This window comes from Abramis brama (assembly GCF_963993115.1).
Source record: "Abramis brama genome assembly, chromosome: 24".
In the NCBI taxonomy this organism is placed as follows: domain Eukaryota; kingdom Metazoa; phylum Chordata; class Actinopteri; order Cypriniformes; family Leuciscidae; genus Abramis; species Abramis brama.
This window is the reverse complement of record NC_139986.1, coordinates 24735308-24751300: the sequence shown is the minus strand read 5'-3', so window position 1 is coordinate 24751300 and position 15993 is coordinate 24735308. Positions and strand designations below refer to the sequence as shown.

Here is a 15993-nt window from a genome sequence, read left to right as displayed (position 1 = left end):
AATAAATTCTGTGTTTTAGGCAGAAAATATTAATGGCGGCATTATTTTTGACAGCCCTAACTTAAACACAAGGTATTATGGTTTGTTTGAACCGGATGATCTTTGTGTCAATGTCGCTTTCAATTAGAAATACAACTTCATTTTCTACTATGAAGCGGCTCTGCAATGTGTGTTCATGTTTTTAATCACAGACGTCCGACCTCAAGGAGCTGAACAGAAGAAATGAACCGAATAAGCTTTCCACCTCAAAGAAGGTGGAGCCTCAGAGCCACGCCTACCTATTACATCATCACCACCGCCCAATAGAGACAGAGCGTATTTAGGCCACGCCCACACCAGGGGGGAAAACAATCCAACGGTCTCCATTGACTTTGCATTGCGAGAGGCTGCCTCCTTGTCATTTATGACTTATAACAAAAAACAAAACAATGTCTAAATGCTGCTGTGTGACAAGGTGTACAGCAAACAAGCTAAATAACCCAGAAATACATTTTTATAAGCTGTCGACCCCAAAAAACAGTTGTTTCAGGACATAAAAGTGGATCAATTGAGACAGAGCGCAACTAGTTCTCAAACTACTCTGAGAACTACGCCCACTGGAACGCGACACGATATTGTAAAAAATGCTACAGCTTAGCTTACATAAATATAATATATAAAACTGACATTTGGATATTTGACTTACCAGTGACAAAATGTTTACTGCACACGTAGACATACTTTTACCCATTCTTCCTGCTGATGCTTCACGTATTATTGCCTGTATCCACTTTTGTCTCCTTAAAGGCTGGCTTTTATGGTTCGGAAGCTTATAAAAACTTATTTCTGTTTTTTTTTAGCTTGTTTGCTGTACACCTTGTCACACAGCAGCTTTTGGGCATTTTTCTATCTTTTGTTATAAGCCTCTCGCAATGCAAAGTCAATGGAGACCGTTGGATTGTTTCCTCCCCGGTGGGCGTGGTCTTCAGATTATGACGCGTTGCGCTCTGTCTCTATGGTACTTCAAAGGTGTTTACCAGCAAGAGCGAACTTTCTGGAAGATTCACTTTGGCAAGTGAAACGAACATAAAACGAACTTCATTTTAGATCCAGATTTTGTTCGAAATGACGTCACACAGTTCGTTCTTCTATTCCGCTTGAAGTACATCAGGGCTTTTATTATGCTTTAGTGTCTCTGGAGAGCAAGCAGGAGAGTGTACCGAACCAATTTGTGCCTGAATCCACTGAACACACAACGATAAAGTACATTTATGCTCAGTGATGGAGGAGATTCAGGAAGACGGTGAATTATTTGTCATAAATTTTCATTTTCTCCAGGCAGGTCATGTTGTAATCCCCTCATTGCAGTAGATTAAGGCCTTAAAATGGCATTTCCCGCACAATGAAGGATTTCACTCTTAATTACTAGGGAACGCAGAGTGTGCCACATGGCCCAGATCACTCACTTTTGAGCACCCCCGTGCAAAAATCCTCCATTTTCCATCTTGCGTTCATTTATTTTGAGTGTGTTTAGCATTTGCCAAAAAAATCCTCTCAAAGAAGATGATCAGTTTGCTCCTCACAACAATGTGTTTTAGCGTTTACTTTGGATTATCCTGCAGAGGGACCATCTGGATGAGCTTTCAGTCCATTTCCTGTGAGGAAGATAAAGCCTCATTCCACATTCAAATGGAACTATTAGAGTCATTTGTGAGGCAGCAGTGACTGGCCGGGGTTACGTGGGTAATGAAGCTAGTAAGAATGTTAATGTTGAATAAAGCTTCACAGCAGCAGCGACTCTCTCCTGGGTTCTGGATGCACTAGTACCTTGGTTGGTCTGAAACACACAAGATTTATGGTGTTCTTTTATCGGCTACTTCAATAATTGAGCTGAGACACGGTAAAGGTCATTCGGTGATCACCAAAGCGCTTTATTTTATATCTGTGAAGCAGATTGCCGTATTTCGCTGGCCTTTTGTTATGATTTATGATTGAGATGTCTAGAAAATCTCCTTTGCAGTCAAGAAGCAGAGGTTGTTGCAGGGGAGTGACGTATGATCTTCGATTTAAAAGGATTCATAAAACCTCTGTATTAAAGTGGTCATGCAGTTTAGTTTTGTGGATTATTTTCATCCCTAAAGTGCGTTTATATTTAGTGTTTCTTGCACTAAGTAGACTTATGAGACAGTAAATTTGCAATGTTCCTTATCTGTAAGTGGATAAAAGCATCTGCATTGTAAATCTAAAAAATGAAGTTCAAAACGTACACTGTAAAAAAAAATTACATCCCCAAGTCAAAAATTTCAAGTGACCGATAACATCTAAATTTTTCAATTAGTCTGACGTATTATTTCTCATTGAGCCAATGTTAACAGACTATTGCAACAAGAATTTCACTTGGGCCAATTGAAAAATGTAGATGTTATCGGTCACTTGAAATTTTTGATTTGGGAGGGTTAGAAATTTTTTACAGTGTAGGTTCGGTTAACTCTGAGCTCAAGCCGAGCCTCGGGTTCGAGTCTCCTCCAAGGACAGCAAGCCAAGTTAGTTTACTATTAACCTTCAAGGTTGAATGGGCAGGCGAACTAGTGAAACTAAATTTGTCTGCCATTGGTGAAACAACTCTTAGTGCACATTTAAATATATTTAAGTATAAAGCATTATACTTTATATATTTATATACTTATTTTATATATACTTTATATATTTTTTTATTCTAAGTATAAAAAATTATACTTATAATTTAAATTTTAATATTTAAAAGTATATAGATAATAAACAGAACATTTTAAATATATTTATTTATTTTTATATTTATTTCAATATTAATATAAATTAATAATTTCAGTATATATTTGAAAATATATTATTATAAATTAGGGCTGTCAAAAGATTAATCGCGATTAATCGCATCCAAAATAAAAGTTTATGTTTAAATAATATATGTGTGTGTACTGTGTATAATTATTTTGTATATATAAATACACACACATGCATGTATATATTTAAGAAATATTTGCATACATATACTGTATATATTTATATATCATTTATATTATATATAAATAAAATAAAAATTTATATATAAATAACACATTTTTCTTAAATATATACATGCATGTGTGTGTATTTCTACATACAAATTTAATTATACACAGTACACTCACATATATTATTTAAACACAAACTTTTATTTTGGATGCGATTAATCACGATTAATCTTTTGACAGCCCTATTATAAATATATAAAATATATTCAAAGCTGTATATATATATATATATATATATATATATATATATATATATATATAATTTAGATATTTCAGTATTTTTATATCTTTTTATGATATGTAAATATATTTTTAACAATTTAATCTGTTAATTCTTGTTGTGCGCACATCATCTTTATATATGTAATATATTTAAAGGTATGTATGTGTATATATATATATATATATATATATATATATATATATATAATTTAGATATTTCAGTATATCTTTAAATATATTTTAAACAATATAATCTGTTAATTCTTATAGTGCACACATCATCTTTAAATACACATTTATATATATAAGCTATTTTTAAAGGTCTAAACATTTTATATAATATATAAACTTACTTATTTATTTATTTCAATATGTATTTTTACCTAAACACATTTCCAAAAATCTAATCTGTGAAATCTTTCTAATTGTTCTGCAGGTGAAGAAGATCAACAGGAACTTTCCAGTGAACCAGCAGGTAAGGAAACTGAATCTGAATGCATGAGAAGGTGCGAATTGGACCCTGAAAGAGTGACAGAAAGCCTGCAGAGATCCAGATAAAGCCCTGAAAGAGCGAGTGGCTCAAGTGATCACCGCACTTGAATGAAGCTCCACGATGATGTTTTCTGACAAGAGCCACTGTTCTTCATGCGCTGTGACGCATGTACCCTGCAGAAAGCCAAGAGTCGAGTTCACAGGGCAGCGAGATTCTCCCAATCGCCTGATGTCGTGCTCTTCAAATCGACGTGGCATCACACAGACTGACAGATACTCGGTCACAGTGTTTGCTTTTAGTGCGTGACCTCTCATGCAGGAGTGTTGTGACATTTTAAATGATCTTGAAGCTTTGAATTGCTCTTAATTATTAGACGAATGTTCGATTTGATGAATGTGAGGGGAGAAATGTGGAGTTTCTTCCTGAAAATTCTGTGCAGACTAATTACTTGGAACGTTCTTAGTTCTTCTGTATCCTATTTGACACGTTTTTTTGTGTGTGTTTTTCTGTCGTTTAGATCGTATATATGGGCTGGGTAGATGAGAAAGAGCAAGATTCTGTTCAGGACCGAATGTACACACCAAAGTTTCTTGCCTTGAGGGGTTCGTCTCTCTTCAAATTCTCCGCACCTCCAGTGAGTTCTTCTGCATGATTTACTGCATCAAGAGCCTTTCAGTTTCAGTCGCTGACTTTTATATGATTTTATATTTAGCATATGCTCGCAATATTTGTTCTACTTGGGGCAACATTGGCTGAAAAAAAATGGTGAGAGTTATGAAAGCACATCAGACTCTTGTTGAAACTTTTCCTGAGTTGTTCAGTTGTTAGCAGTTCATTACACTGAAGAATTGTTAAAGGAATACTTGACCCAAAAAATGCATATTCTGTTCTTATTTCCTCTCTCGTTTCAAACCTTTACTAGTTTTTGTGGAAGACTTACGGTGCGTCCAAAATTGTCGCTTCACTGCCATTCACAAATCCTCTCCTGTGGCCTCATGGGATATTAAAGTGTCCATCATACACACACTTCAGAATCTCACCGGAAGTAGTCGGTCATCCGTGGACTTTTCACCAAATGTTTTTCTCGAATTTGATTTCGGATGCAACGTTAGTCCTACATTTTCGTGTTTTATTCTCACAAAATGATTACATGACTTTGAATATAGCACAAAAGCTTCTTTTATGGAGCTTTTTTGTCCTTTTTGGAGCAAACCTGAACACTGGGAACTTTTGTTGCATGGGGAAAAGTTTCTTTAAAAATACTCCTTTCATATTCCATGAAAAAAATAAAAAAATATATTGTTATTGTTAACTAAAACTATTAAATATGTTTTTTTTAATTGCAATAAAGCTGAAATAAAATAAAATATAAATATTTGATGGAAAACAAATAAAAAACTTAACAGAAATTAGAAATTTTGCCTTAAAATTAAATACAATAAGTTTTGAAGTACTAAAATTACCAAAACTACTGAAATGCTATATATATATATATATAGTATCTCCATCTAGTAATAGATATATATATATATAGATATATTAGTGCTGTCAAATCGATTGCGATTAATCGCATCACACATATTATATAAACAAAAACTCTTAAGATAATATATATATATATAGATATACTGTGTATATACACATATATTATATAAACAAATATAATTGATTAATCGATTTGACAGCACTAATGTATATATATATATATATATATATATATATATATATATATATATATATATATAAACTAATACAAATGAGAGAAGCACATAACAAAATTACTGAAATGAATATGAAAACTGAAAAATGTAAACTATTTCAAAATATGAATGAATCCAATAATATTATACAAATAATAACGTGGGATGAAATTAGGATGAGTACATAATGACAGATGAACAGCTCAGAGGAACTATTTCTTTAAAGAATTGCCCGTTTTCACTCCTGAGCAGTTAGCGTCCACATTATTTGCTGCTGCTTCAGTTATTATCAAAATCCATTATTCTCTTGAGCCGCAGGCTAAATCAGCTAACCTGATGCTCTAACACCTCCATTCAATAAAGCCACATCTCCGTACACAATCAGCAATTAATTTAAACGCCTTCATCATAATTCTGGGAAATAATTTGGACTAAAACATGAATGATAATCTGAGAAGTGTCTCATTAAAGGTAAATATGGAGATAACACTGGACTCCCCCTGTATTTCACATCAGATGGTTCAGTCCTGATGAAATGAGGAATTGTAGTTGTTGCTTGTGGATGTTGCCACTTAATTAATTTATCCTGACGAGATCGAGACATCAAAGAGCTTCATCCAATCTGCCAGTAACCGTAATTTGAAGGTGGAGTGGGAGGAAGATCAAAAGTTTGGACGTGGAAACCTATTTTGGGATACGCAGATGCAAAATTGCATTGGAGAGAACTTACAACCCTCAGCAGTTTGTACAAAGAGTCTCTCAGGTTATTTCAGCTTGTTCAGATGTTCTCCGCTCAGGGCAATAAACACTTGACATGATGCCTTTGAGGAAGGTTTGGGTAGAAAGTTCCATTTCAAAGCGTTTTTGACATGAAAAGAGTTCAGGTGCACAAAGCTGATTTTGGTTAAGATGGTTTTGTATGTTCGTTGACCTCCAGCATGAAATAAACATTGTTCAGAACTTATTGTTTCCATAATCTGACACATTTATGAGTAACCCAGGACATTCAAGCAGAAGAAATGACTTGACAGAAAAATTGACTTGATATTAGCAACTGGGAATTTAGTGGATTGTGAAAAGTGTCTCTAAATGTCACTAGATTGTAAGATAAGTCTTTCTGAAACTGAAAGGCATTTCATAATTTTATATTATTGGCAGTTACATTGTTGAATAAACAAGATCAGAAACATGCGAAAAGAAACAAAAAAGGTTTATTATTACATGTATTTATTATTTATTAATTCAATTAATTATATTTATCCAAATTATTATTTATAAAAAAAAAATATTTATTTTATTTAAAAAACAAGCATTTATCATGCATAACTTCAACACCAGAAATATATTAAGTATAAAGGTCAGTATTATTATTGTTATCATTATTTATTAGTAAATTGCTTCTACATTTATTTATTAAATTATTTAAATTAATTGATTAATTGAAAAAAATTATATTATTTTTTATTATTAGAAAACATTGTTTTCTTGGACAAACAAGAAATAGCATGCCCTGATGAATCATACACATTGTGTGTGTGTGTGTGTGTGTGTGTGTGTGTGTGTGTGTGTGTGTGTGTGTGTGTGTGTGTGTGTGTGTGTGTGTGTGTGACAAATCCTTGTCCTTGTGGGGAAATTTTTTGGTCCCCATGAGGAAAACAGCATATCAATCATACGAGTGATGTTTTTTGAAAATGTATGGTACTGTGATTTAGGGGTAGGGTTAGTGTAAGGGATAGAATATACAGTTTGTACAGTATAAAAATCTTTACGTCTATGGAAAGTCCCCATAAAACATGAAAACACAACCTGTGTGTGTGTGTGTGTGTTTGTTGACTCGAGCACTCTGTTTTTGGCTGGTATTCTGACATTTGAAAACTCTGCTCTGAGCCACTCGAGTCTGAAGAAAACACTCGTGAGTTCTCTGTTCCATCATGATCCATCTTCACTGGCCTTTGGGTATTAGAGGTTACTGCAGATGCTCAGCGTGAGTCATTCTCCTTCACGAGATCTCAGGGGGGTTTCACTCCTTCATCGATGAGCAGGACTTTGTTTATTTCATGTAGCATTTGAATCATCCCTTGAGGGACACAGCGAGTTCTCTGACTGAGCTGAATAATGAACTGTCTGTGATTTCTGGAGACTGACAGCAATCTAAACTCCTCCAGGTCACCACCTGGGACTGGACCAGAGCCGAGAAGAGCTTCACCGTCTACGAGATCATGTTCAAGATACTGAAGGTACAAGTTTAAGTTTCACACATTATAACTGACACCGGCTTTACAAATGAATACTGTGCTGGTATCAGATATTTAATAGGTGATAAATCAGTGTCCCATCCTCCTGTAGGTCCTTGTTCTGTGGTTATTTATTGAGTAATAAAGTCCCTTTAAGGCAAGTCATTTCACTTGGCGGCCATCTTTGAAACGCCTATATATATGTATGTATATATATATATAAATTAATTATATTACAAATTCCTTATTTCGATTTTTGCATGCTAGTGAAAGTTCAAAAATAAGCAGAATAGCTTAAAAAAAGTAGCATAATGTTATTCTTATTGTTTGCATTTAACATCACATATGTATATGCTTTTATTTAGGAACAAATAGAAAACTCAACAAAACAAAAACTACATTTACAGCATTGCACATTTGTTAGATCTCACACTTTTTTAATGAATATTATAACTTTATATTATGAAGTTAAATACTTAATATTATAACTTAATATTATAACTTTAATACTTTATAACCTAACCTATATATTTTAAACATTTAAAATATGAATAACATTTTTGAAAACTATAATGATCTAAACAATGTCTAAAACATTTAAAATATTTAAACTTTTCAGTATTTAATGTGTGAAAATGATTCAAATGTACAGGTTTTTTTTTTTTTTTTTTTGCAAGTAAAAAGTTTGAGATGAATTAAGGCATTATGTATGAAGAAAAAAATAACAATTATGAACAAAATATTTTTATTTGGCATCATTTTCAATTAACAATGTGCCTTGTTTTTTTTGTTTTTTTTATATTACTAATTATATGTAGTTTTATAACTTGTTTCAGTCCTATTGCAAAAGCAACATTTCTGATTTTCGTTTAGTTTAAGTTTTTCAGCTAATATTTATATTTTATTGTATAGTGAATATAAAACGCATGAATGTATAACCTAACCTATATAGGTTAGGTTATACATTCATGCATTTTATATTCACTATTTGAAATCTCTTTCATGTCAAAATGTATCATGTTATCTATGCTTCACCATTCTAACCAAATTCCTTATTTTAGGACAGTGAGCTGGTGGACAAACGAAAGCACTGCTTCAGCGTCCAGACGGACTCTGGAGAGGACATCTTCTTCAGCGTGGAGCTCGAATGTGAGCTGCTTCTGTGGGAGAAAGCCTTTCAGATGGCCACGTTCTTCGAAGTGGAACGAATACAGGTACTGAACCTTCCAAACACGAGTTTGCGAAAGGTAGCGCAATCTAAACTTAATTGCATTTTGGTCAGACAGACTAAAGGGCAATTTCAGTGGTGAAGTTACGCCTCTATCTTCTTGGCACGGTAAACAGACCGTAGATTAAACTGCACCTGCCAGACAATGTTGGCCGCCATCTGAACAACGCAAACTGAGTGATTGAGGCCTTGCCAAAGACAGATGAAGTGTGATTTGCTAATCAGTACTTGAAGGAAACACATTGTTCAACAGTTTTGTTTGCAGACATTAATATAATATAATCCTGGGTTTAACCTGTTTCCACAGCGACTGGCACTTTTATATCCTAGCTGTTGTTTTCTATCAAAACAGATTTCAACTTTTCCCTTTTTGTTTTATGAAGGTCACGTTTAAACACGTTTTTAACAGTACTTGTCAGATGTCGTTTAGATTTTGTTGTTTTGCCCTCGTCCCTGATCCAAACTTTCATACGTGAATATGAAAATCCTTCCTAAAAATATGAATAACATTTTTGAAAACTATTATGATCTAAACAGTCTAAAACGTTTCAAATATTTAAACTTTTCAGTTTTTAATGTGTGAAAATGATGCACATTAAAATGTACAAATGTACTGTATGAAGAAAGAAATAACACTTATGAACATCATTTTCAATTAATCTGTAATTGTGTCAAAATTATGCAGTGTTAAAAGTGTAAAACAGTGTTGATTAGTATTTGTATTTTTGCTTTTTTCATGTTAATTTTAGTTTATTTTACCTAACCCTAGCCTAACCCTAACCCATCTTGTTATGTGCCTTGTTTTTTTTAGTTTTTTTTTTTTATATTGCTAATTATATGTAGGTTTATAACTTAGGTTTAGTGCTTCAACTTAAACTTGTTTCAGTCTATTGCAAAGGCAACATTTCTGATTTTCATTTAGTTTAAGTTTTTCAGCTAATATTTATATTTTATTATATTTAAGCTTTATTTAAATGAACAGAAATGTGTTATTTTTAGTTAACGATAAGAACCATTTTGTGAAAGTATAATTTAATTATGTGGTTATAAAATGCTATCTGTAAAATTAGCCTTGTTAGCAATTTCTTTCCAAAAATATCTCAGAATACTTACAATAAATAATTTGAGATTTAGTGGAAATTATATTTAGCTTCTGTAATTCATGTACATACACTGTTGAACATTATTAAACTAGTGTGAAAAGTCTTTTAATACTGTATGTGTTCAACTGGAGAACATTTCTCCATATCTAAAGAAACACCCACTGATCCATGTACAGTATAGGATCCAATTATGTATATTTCAAATACATTACATAATATGCAAGTACGGCATTTATAGTCCTGTAGAACTGAAGCGAATCTATATTCCATATTCTAGCAAGACAATAGCAGGATAATTTCACATTCATGGAAAACATGGTGGCACAAATAAAATCGCTGCCAATTTGTCCCAGTAAACCAAACTAACCGTGTCTCGTGCCAAAAAAAAAGAAAATTGTTTATTTTTCTCCCAAAATAATTATGTACGACACTTGCCATCCTAATGAAACATTTACGAGATTGAGATGTTTGTGTGTGCCAGTCTGCCTCCTGTCTGATTAACAATGCCAAGCATCTCCTGTTTCAGTGTAAAACATACGCTTGCATTGTGGACAGTCATCTCATGGGACTCACCGTTGATTTCAGCATGGGCTTCGTGTGCTTCGACGCCGCGTCAAAGGTGAGAGAGAGGGGGAACCCGAAGTTTGCAGTTCTTTTAAGTAAAATACATGATCACTGGTGATTTATTTTAACATCAAGTTCTCATTAGTTAGAGCTACTCTGTTGCTATGCGCTATGTATTTATATCACACTAAACATTTATAGAAACACGCTGTCAACTGTATGTTAGGTAAACATACATTAACATTTGCTTAGTATATTACTTATGTAGTTGTTGATAATATTAGCACTCTGTTAAGATGCTGTCACACTGTGTGCGTATGTAGTCAAATAAACAAAAAAGTTGTAATAATAAACAATAACAGCTTAATGGGCAGTATGAAAAATTCCAAAAGTTATTTTTCAAACTTTGAGGAGAAACCTTTTTCATGTCTATAGAGTTATTAATATGCATAATTTAAACCTTCATTACAGGCAGTGCTGTGGAGGTATAAATTCTCTCAGCTTAAAGGATCATCAGACGATGGAAAGAGTAAAATCAAATTCCTGTTCCAGAATCAAGACACAAAACTTATTGAAGCAAAGGTAAGTTTACTCTTCGCTTTTGTTTTTGTTATTGGCTTCTGTTTATGAAAGTACGAATTGTTTCTCAATCTTCAGCATTTTCATATAACAGGAATATCAGACACTTCATGGTAACCTCAATTCTTAGAAAACTTTTCGAAACGTCATAATCTTGCAAGTGCAAAAGAAATAGCTGAAGGAAGCAGATAAAAATAAAGTGCGTTGATATGAATTTCCTGTTTGATTATTTCCCCTCTGTCGGCTGTAAGTATAAGCACTTTCATGCACCAAGTTTGATTTGATTTCTGCTTGAGGCTTGCTCCTTTTCTCCAGCAAACCTTCATGATAATTTTCCCCCCTGATGCTTCCAGGAACTGGAATTCTCCAACCTCTTCGCGGTTCTCCACTGCATCCACGCGTTCTTCGCCGCTAAAGTGGCTTGTCTGGATCCCATGTTCGTGAGCAGCCGAAACGCCACCCTGGCCCCTGTGGTGTCCACGACCTCCACCTTAACCGCCCCACCACAGATATCCAAGATCAAATACACGAGCTGACAGACTCCAGTGACGTATCCTCTCCTTCCAGACAGTGAACAGGTAGGATGAGAGGAACTAATCCTGACAAACAGTTGGAAGTCCACTTTGAAATGGACAATTCAAGTACGTAACATTGAAAACCTCGCTATGTTCTCTGTAAGGGAAACTCAGACTTATGCGAACGAGCTGGGATATGAATCCTGAACATTTTAACGTTATGTTTCCAGTTGAAGACGTTCCTGGATCGCTTTCAGCTGCAGTCACCGGGTCATTAGAAAGTTGGACTCCTCCCCTTTGATACTGAGCCATATCAGTTTGCATTTAAATGATATGAACACTTCTTTGTGTGTACTTTTAAAATATTATTAAATCTGGTAAGCGATTGGAATGAAGGTGTTGTGAAACTGCCATGAAGTTCTTGAGCCTCTGTTGATTTTTTCAAAATAGTAATTTAGTTAACCATCCAGACAGCAACATCGTGCCGTGTGGAATCCACGTGTACCAGATGTGGGCCGGATCTAGGCCGGATCTAGGCCGGATCTGGGCCGACACTATGTTGCGGTCTGGGCAGAGTAACACCAGCCATCTTAAACTTAAATTTATAGTAATAAACACATTTTCTGAATGTTGGTTAGATATCTACAGAATAACGTATATGACATGCGGACCAAAAAAAAAAAATATATATATATATATATATATATATATATATATATCCTGGCAGCGAATTAAGAATTTGTTCCCACGAATTAAGAATTCGTTTTCTCGTTTTGGTTAAATCGTGGCCACAAATTAAGAATTCGTTCCCTCATTTTAGTACACTTTGGCCATGTTTAACTAATTCATTCCCTTGTTTTGATTTAACTAAAACTAGGGAATGAATTATTACAACGTGGCCATGATTTAGTAAAACAAGGGGACGATTTATTGTATCATGCGCACGATTTACTTAAAACGAGGCGGCGAATTAGTAAAACGTGCTGATATATTAGTAAGTCATGGGAATGAATTGTTAATTCGTGGCCATGATATAATTTTTTTTTTTTTTCCTGCATGTCATGTGCGGGCTCTGTGGATATATCCAATATTGGCAAAGCATAACCTGTTGTCCTGGTTGAAAATGTTAGTTTTTTAATCCAAACAAAGCAAATCGACATAAATCGAGCATCAATTCTCACAATGTTTAAATCTGTAGAAAAACTCAATGCTATTAAATGGTCTGCCTAGAGAAACAGACTGGAGAATGTGGGATAGTGTAATTATTTTCATATTGTACCTATTTTGATACTTTATTAAAGGTTCAATCATGTAACTGAAGATAAGCTGGAATTGACATGACTGATGCACATTTGAACTTTCTCAAGGGAAGGACATACTTGCTAATAAATGAAGCGCTTGACTTTATTTTTTTATTATTGTTATCCAATATCTAAAAGATATATTAGTGCATAAACTGGTCATTTTTGCAGTCAAAATACATCTACCTGTTAATCTAATAGTCAACATGAAATTAAAACTTACCATATTTACGTTTTCCTGTGCATGATCCATCAGATTTGTCTTGCTTTTGTCTTTCGTTGGTTACTGTCATCTAGACTGTGTGGGCTGTTAGTTAAAATATTTAGACATTGTTGTAGATAAATCCTCTATTATATGTAATGCAGCCTAAAATCTTGCCAATATTAACTCTTTCCCCGCCAGTCACTGCTTTGATTATAGTTTTGATTATACACTGTTTAATGTTAATTTACATATGCATCTGCTTACAGTGAGGAAAATAAGTATTTGAACACCCTGCTATTTTGCAAGTTCTCCCACTTAGAAATCATGGAGGGGTCTGAAATTGTCATCGTAGGTGCATGTCCACTGTGAGAGACATAATCTAAAAAAAAAAATCCAGAAATCACAATGTATGATTTTTTAACTATTTATTTGTATGATACAGCTGCAAATAAGTATTTGAACACCTGAGAAAATCAATGTTAATATTTGGTACAGTAGCCTTTGTTTGCAATTACAGAGGTCAAACGTTTCCTGTAGTTTTTCACCAGGTTTGCACACACTGCAGGAGGGATTTTGGCCCACTCCTCCACACAGATCTTCTCTAGATCAGTCAGGTTTCTGGGCTGTCGCTGAGAAACACAGAGTTTGAGCTCCCTCCAAAGATTCTCTATTGGGTTTAGGTCTGGAGACTGGCTAGGCCACGCCAGAACCTTGATATGCTTCTTACAGAGCCACTCCTTGGTTATCCTGGCTGTGTGCTTCGGGTCATTGTCATGTTGGAAGACCCAGCCTCGACCCATCTTCAATGCTCTAACTGAGGGGAGGTGGTTGTTCCCCAAAATCTCGCAATACATGGCCCCGGTCATCCTCTCCTTAATACAGTGCAGTCGCCCTGTCCCATGTGCAGAAAAACACCCCCAAAGCATGATGCTACCACCCCCATGCTTCACAGTAGGGATGGTGTTCTTGGGATGGTACTCATCATTCTTCTTCCTCCAAACACGTTTAGTGGAATTATGACCAAAAAGTTCTATTTTGGTCTCATCTGACCACATGACTTTCTCCCATGACTCCTCTGGATCATCCAAATGGTCATTGGCAAACTTAAGACGGGCCTTGACATGTGCTGGTTTAAGCAGGGGAACCTTCCGTGCCATGCATGATTTCAAACCATGACGTCTTAGTGTATTACCAACAGTAACCTTGGAAACGGTGGTCCCAGCTCTTTTCAGGTCATTGACCAGCTCCTCCCGTGTAGTTCTGGGCTGATTTCTCACCTTTCTTAGGATCATTGAGACCCCACGAGGTGAGATCTTGCATGGAGCCCCAGTCCGAGGGAGATTGACAGTCATGTTTAGCTTCTTCCATTTTCTAATGATTGCTCCAACAGTGGGCCTTTTTTCACCAAGCTGCTTGGCAATTTCCCCGTAGCCCTTTCCAGCCTTGTGGAGGTGTACAATTTTGTCTCTAGTGTCTTTGGACAGCTCTTTGGTCTTGGCCATGTTAGTAGTTGGATTCTTACTGATTGTATGGGGTGGACAGGTGTCTTTATGCAGCTAACGACCTCAAACAGGTGCATCTAATTTAGGATAATAAATGGAGTGGAGGTGGACATTTTAAAGGCAGACTAACAGGTCTTTGAGGGTCAGAATTCTAGCTGATAGACAGGTGTTCAAATACTTATTTGCAGCTGTATCATACAAATAAATAGTTAAAAAATCATACATTGTGATTTCTGGATTTTTTTTTTTAGATTATGTCTCTCACAGTGGACATGCACCTACGATGACAATTTCAGACCCCTCCATGATTTCCAAGTGGGAGAACTTGCAAAATAGCAGGGTGTTCAAATACTTATTTTCCTCACTGTACATAAGCTATCGCTTGTTTTGCGTATAACAGTTAAAAACACGGAAAGACCGAAATTTCTGTCAATGGCGGAAAAACGTTGTCCATATATGACGGAAATTTACGTCAATGGCAGGGAAAGAGTTAACACACTAAACACTGGTTAACATTGATGTTATAAAGGTTATTGCAAAAAAACAATTGAATAAATTCTGTAATGCGCATTTTCCGCAATCATTCAATTCCTAATCCTGATTCACTTTTATGTGGTTATGTATGTGGTTTCATGTTGACTTTAATCATAATTTCTCAAAACTCTGTACATATTTAAGGCTGCTGTCATTTAACGCATGCTAGAATCACAAACCGACATGTAGGAATAAGATATGTGTTATCTAGCATTATGGCCAAAGCTTTAAATTCAACTTTAGACATTTACTCATGTTAAAGTACTGTATGTAATTGTACTAAAAAATACAACACCTCCGTCAACTACCAACTTAATTGGGCTCAAAAACATTAAATAACAGTCCACAATGTGTCTTCCCCCCTAACCTTTGTAATATTCCCCCCAAAAATGTAACCCTTTATTGGCCACCATGCTGCCACCCCAAAGTTAATGTAGGACCCGACAGATGGAATAATAAATGTGGTTTTACTGAGAAGCACTTTTGCGCCATCAATCTTGTCCTAACCCTGATTTTTGTCCTGATGTTGAGCGTTTAGTCTATGCAAAAGAGAGATTTGTGATTTACCCCAAGCTGGGATGTCTTTGGATAGAGATGGGACTGGAAAAGCAGAGGCTGAAAAGTAATCTTTTATTTTTAGCAAACTATGATTTGTTTTAATAAAGATGTATAGTTAATAAAGATTTTATAATGTGTGACCTTGTCTAATCTCAATAATTTTTGTGTGTGTGTGTTCTGAGGTTTGTGTGTTTGCAAATTTCGTCACCAGTAGCGCACTGTACGC

General features: G+C 35.0%; 1 protein-coding gene across 1 annotated transcript in view; it reads left to right on the top strand.

The window, feature by feature from the left end:
- The window catches only part of sntg1 (syntrophin, gamma 1), a 44313-nt gene extending 31949 nt beyond the window's left edge, over positions 1-12364 (top strand). The window contains exons 13-19 of the mRNA XM_084102052.1: positions 3688-3726; positions 4262-4378; positions 7610-7681; positions 8740-8892; positions 10536-10628; positions 11045-11155; positions 11506-12364. Of these exons, the coding sequence (XP_083958178.1) occupies positions 3688-3726; positions 4262-4378; positions 7610-7681; positions 8740-8892; positions 10536-10628; positions 11045-11155; positions 11506-11688 (768 nt within the window). The 3' untranslated portion in view covers positions 11689-12364. The remainder of the gene's footprint in view (positions 1-3687; positions 3727-4261; positions 4379-7609; positions 7682-8739; positions 8893-10535; positions 10629-11044; positions 11156-11505) is intronic.
- The last annotated feature ends 3629 nt before the right edge of the window (positions 12365-15993 follow it).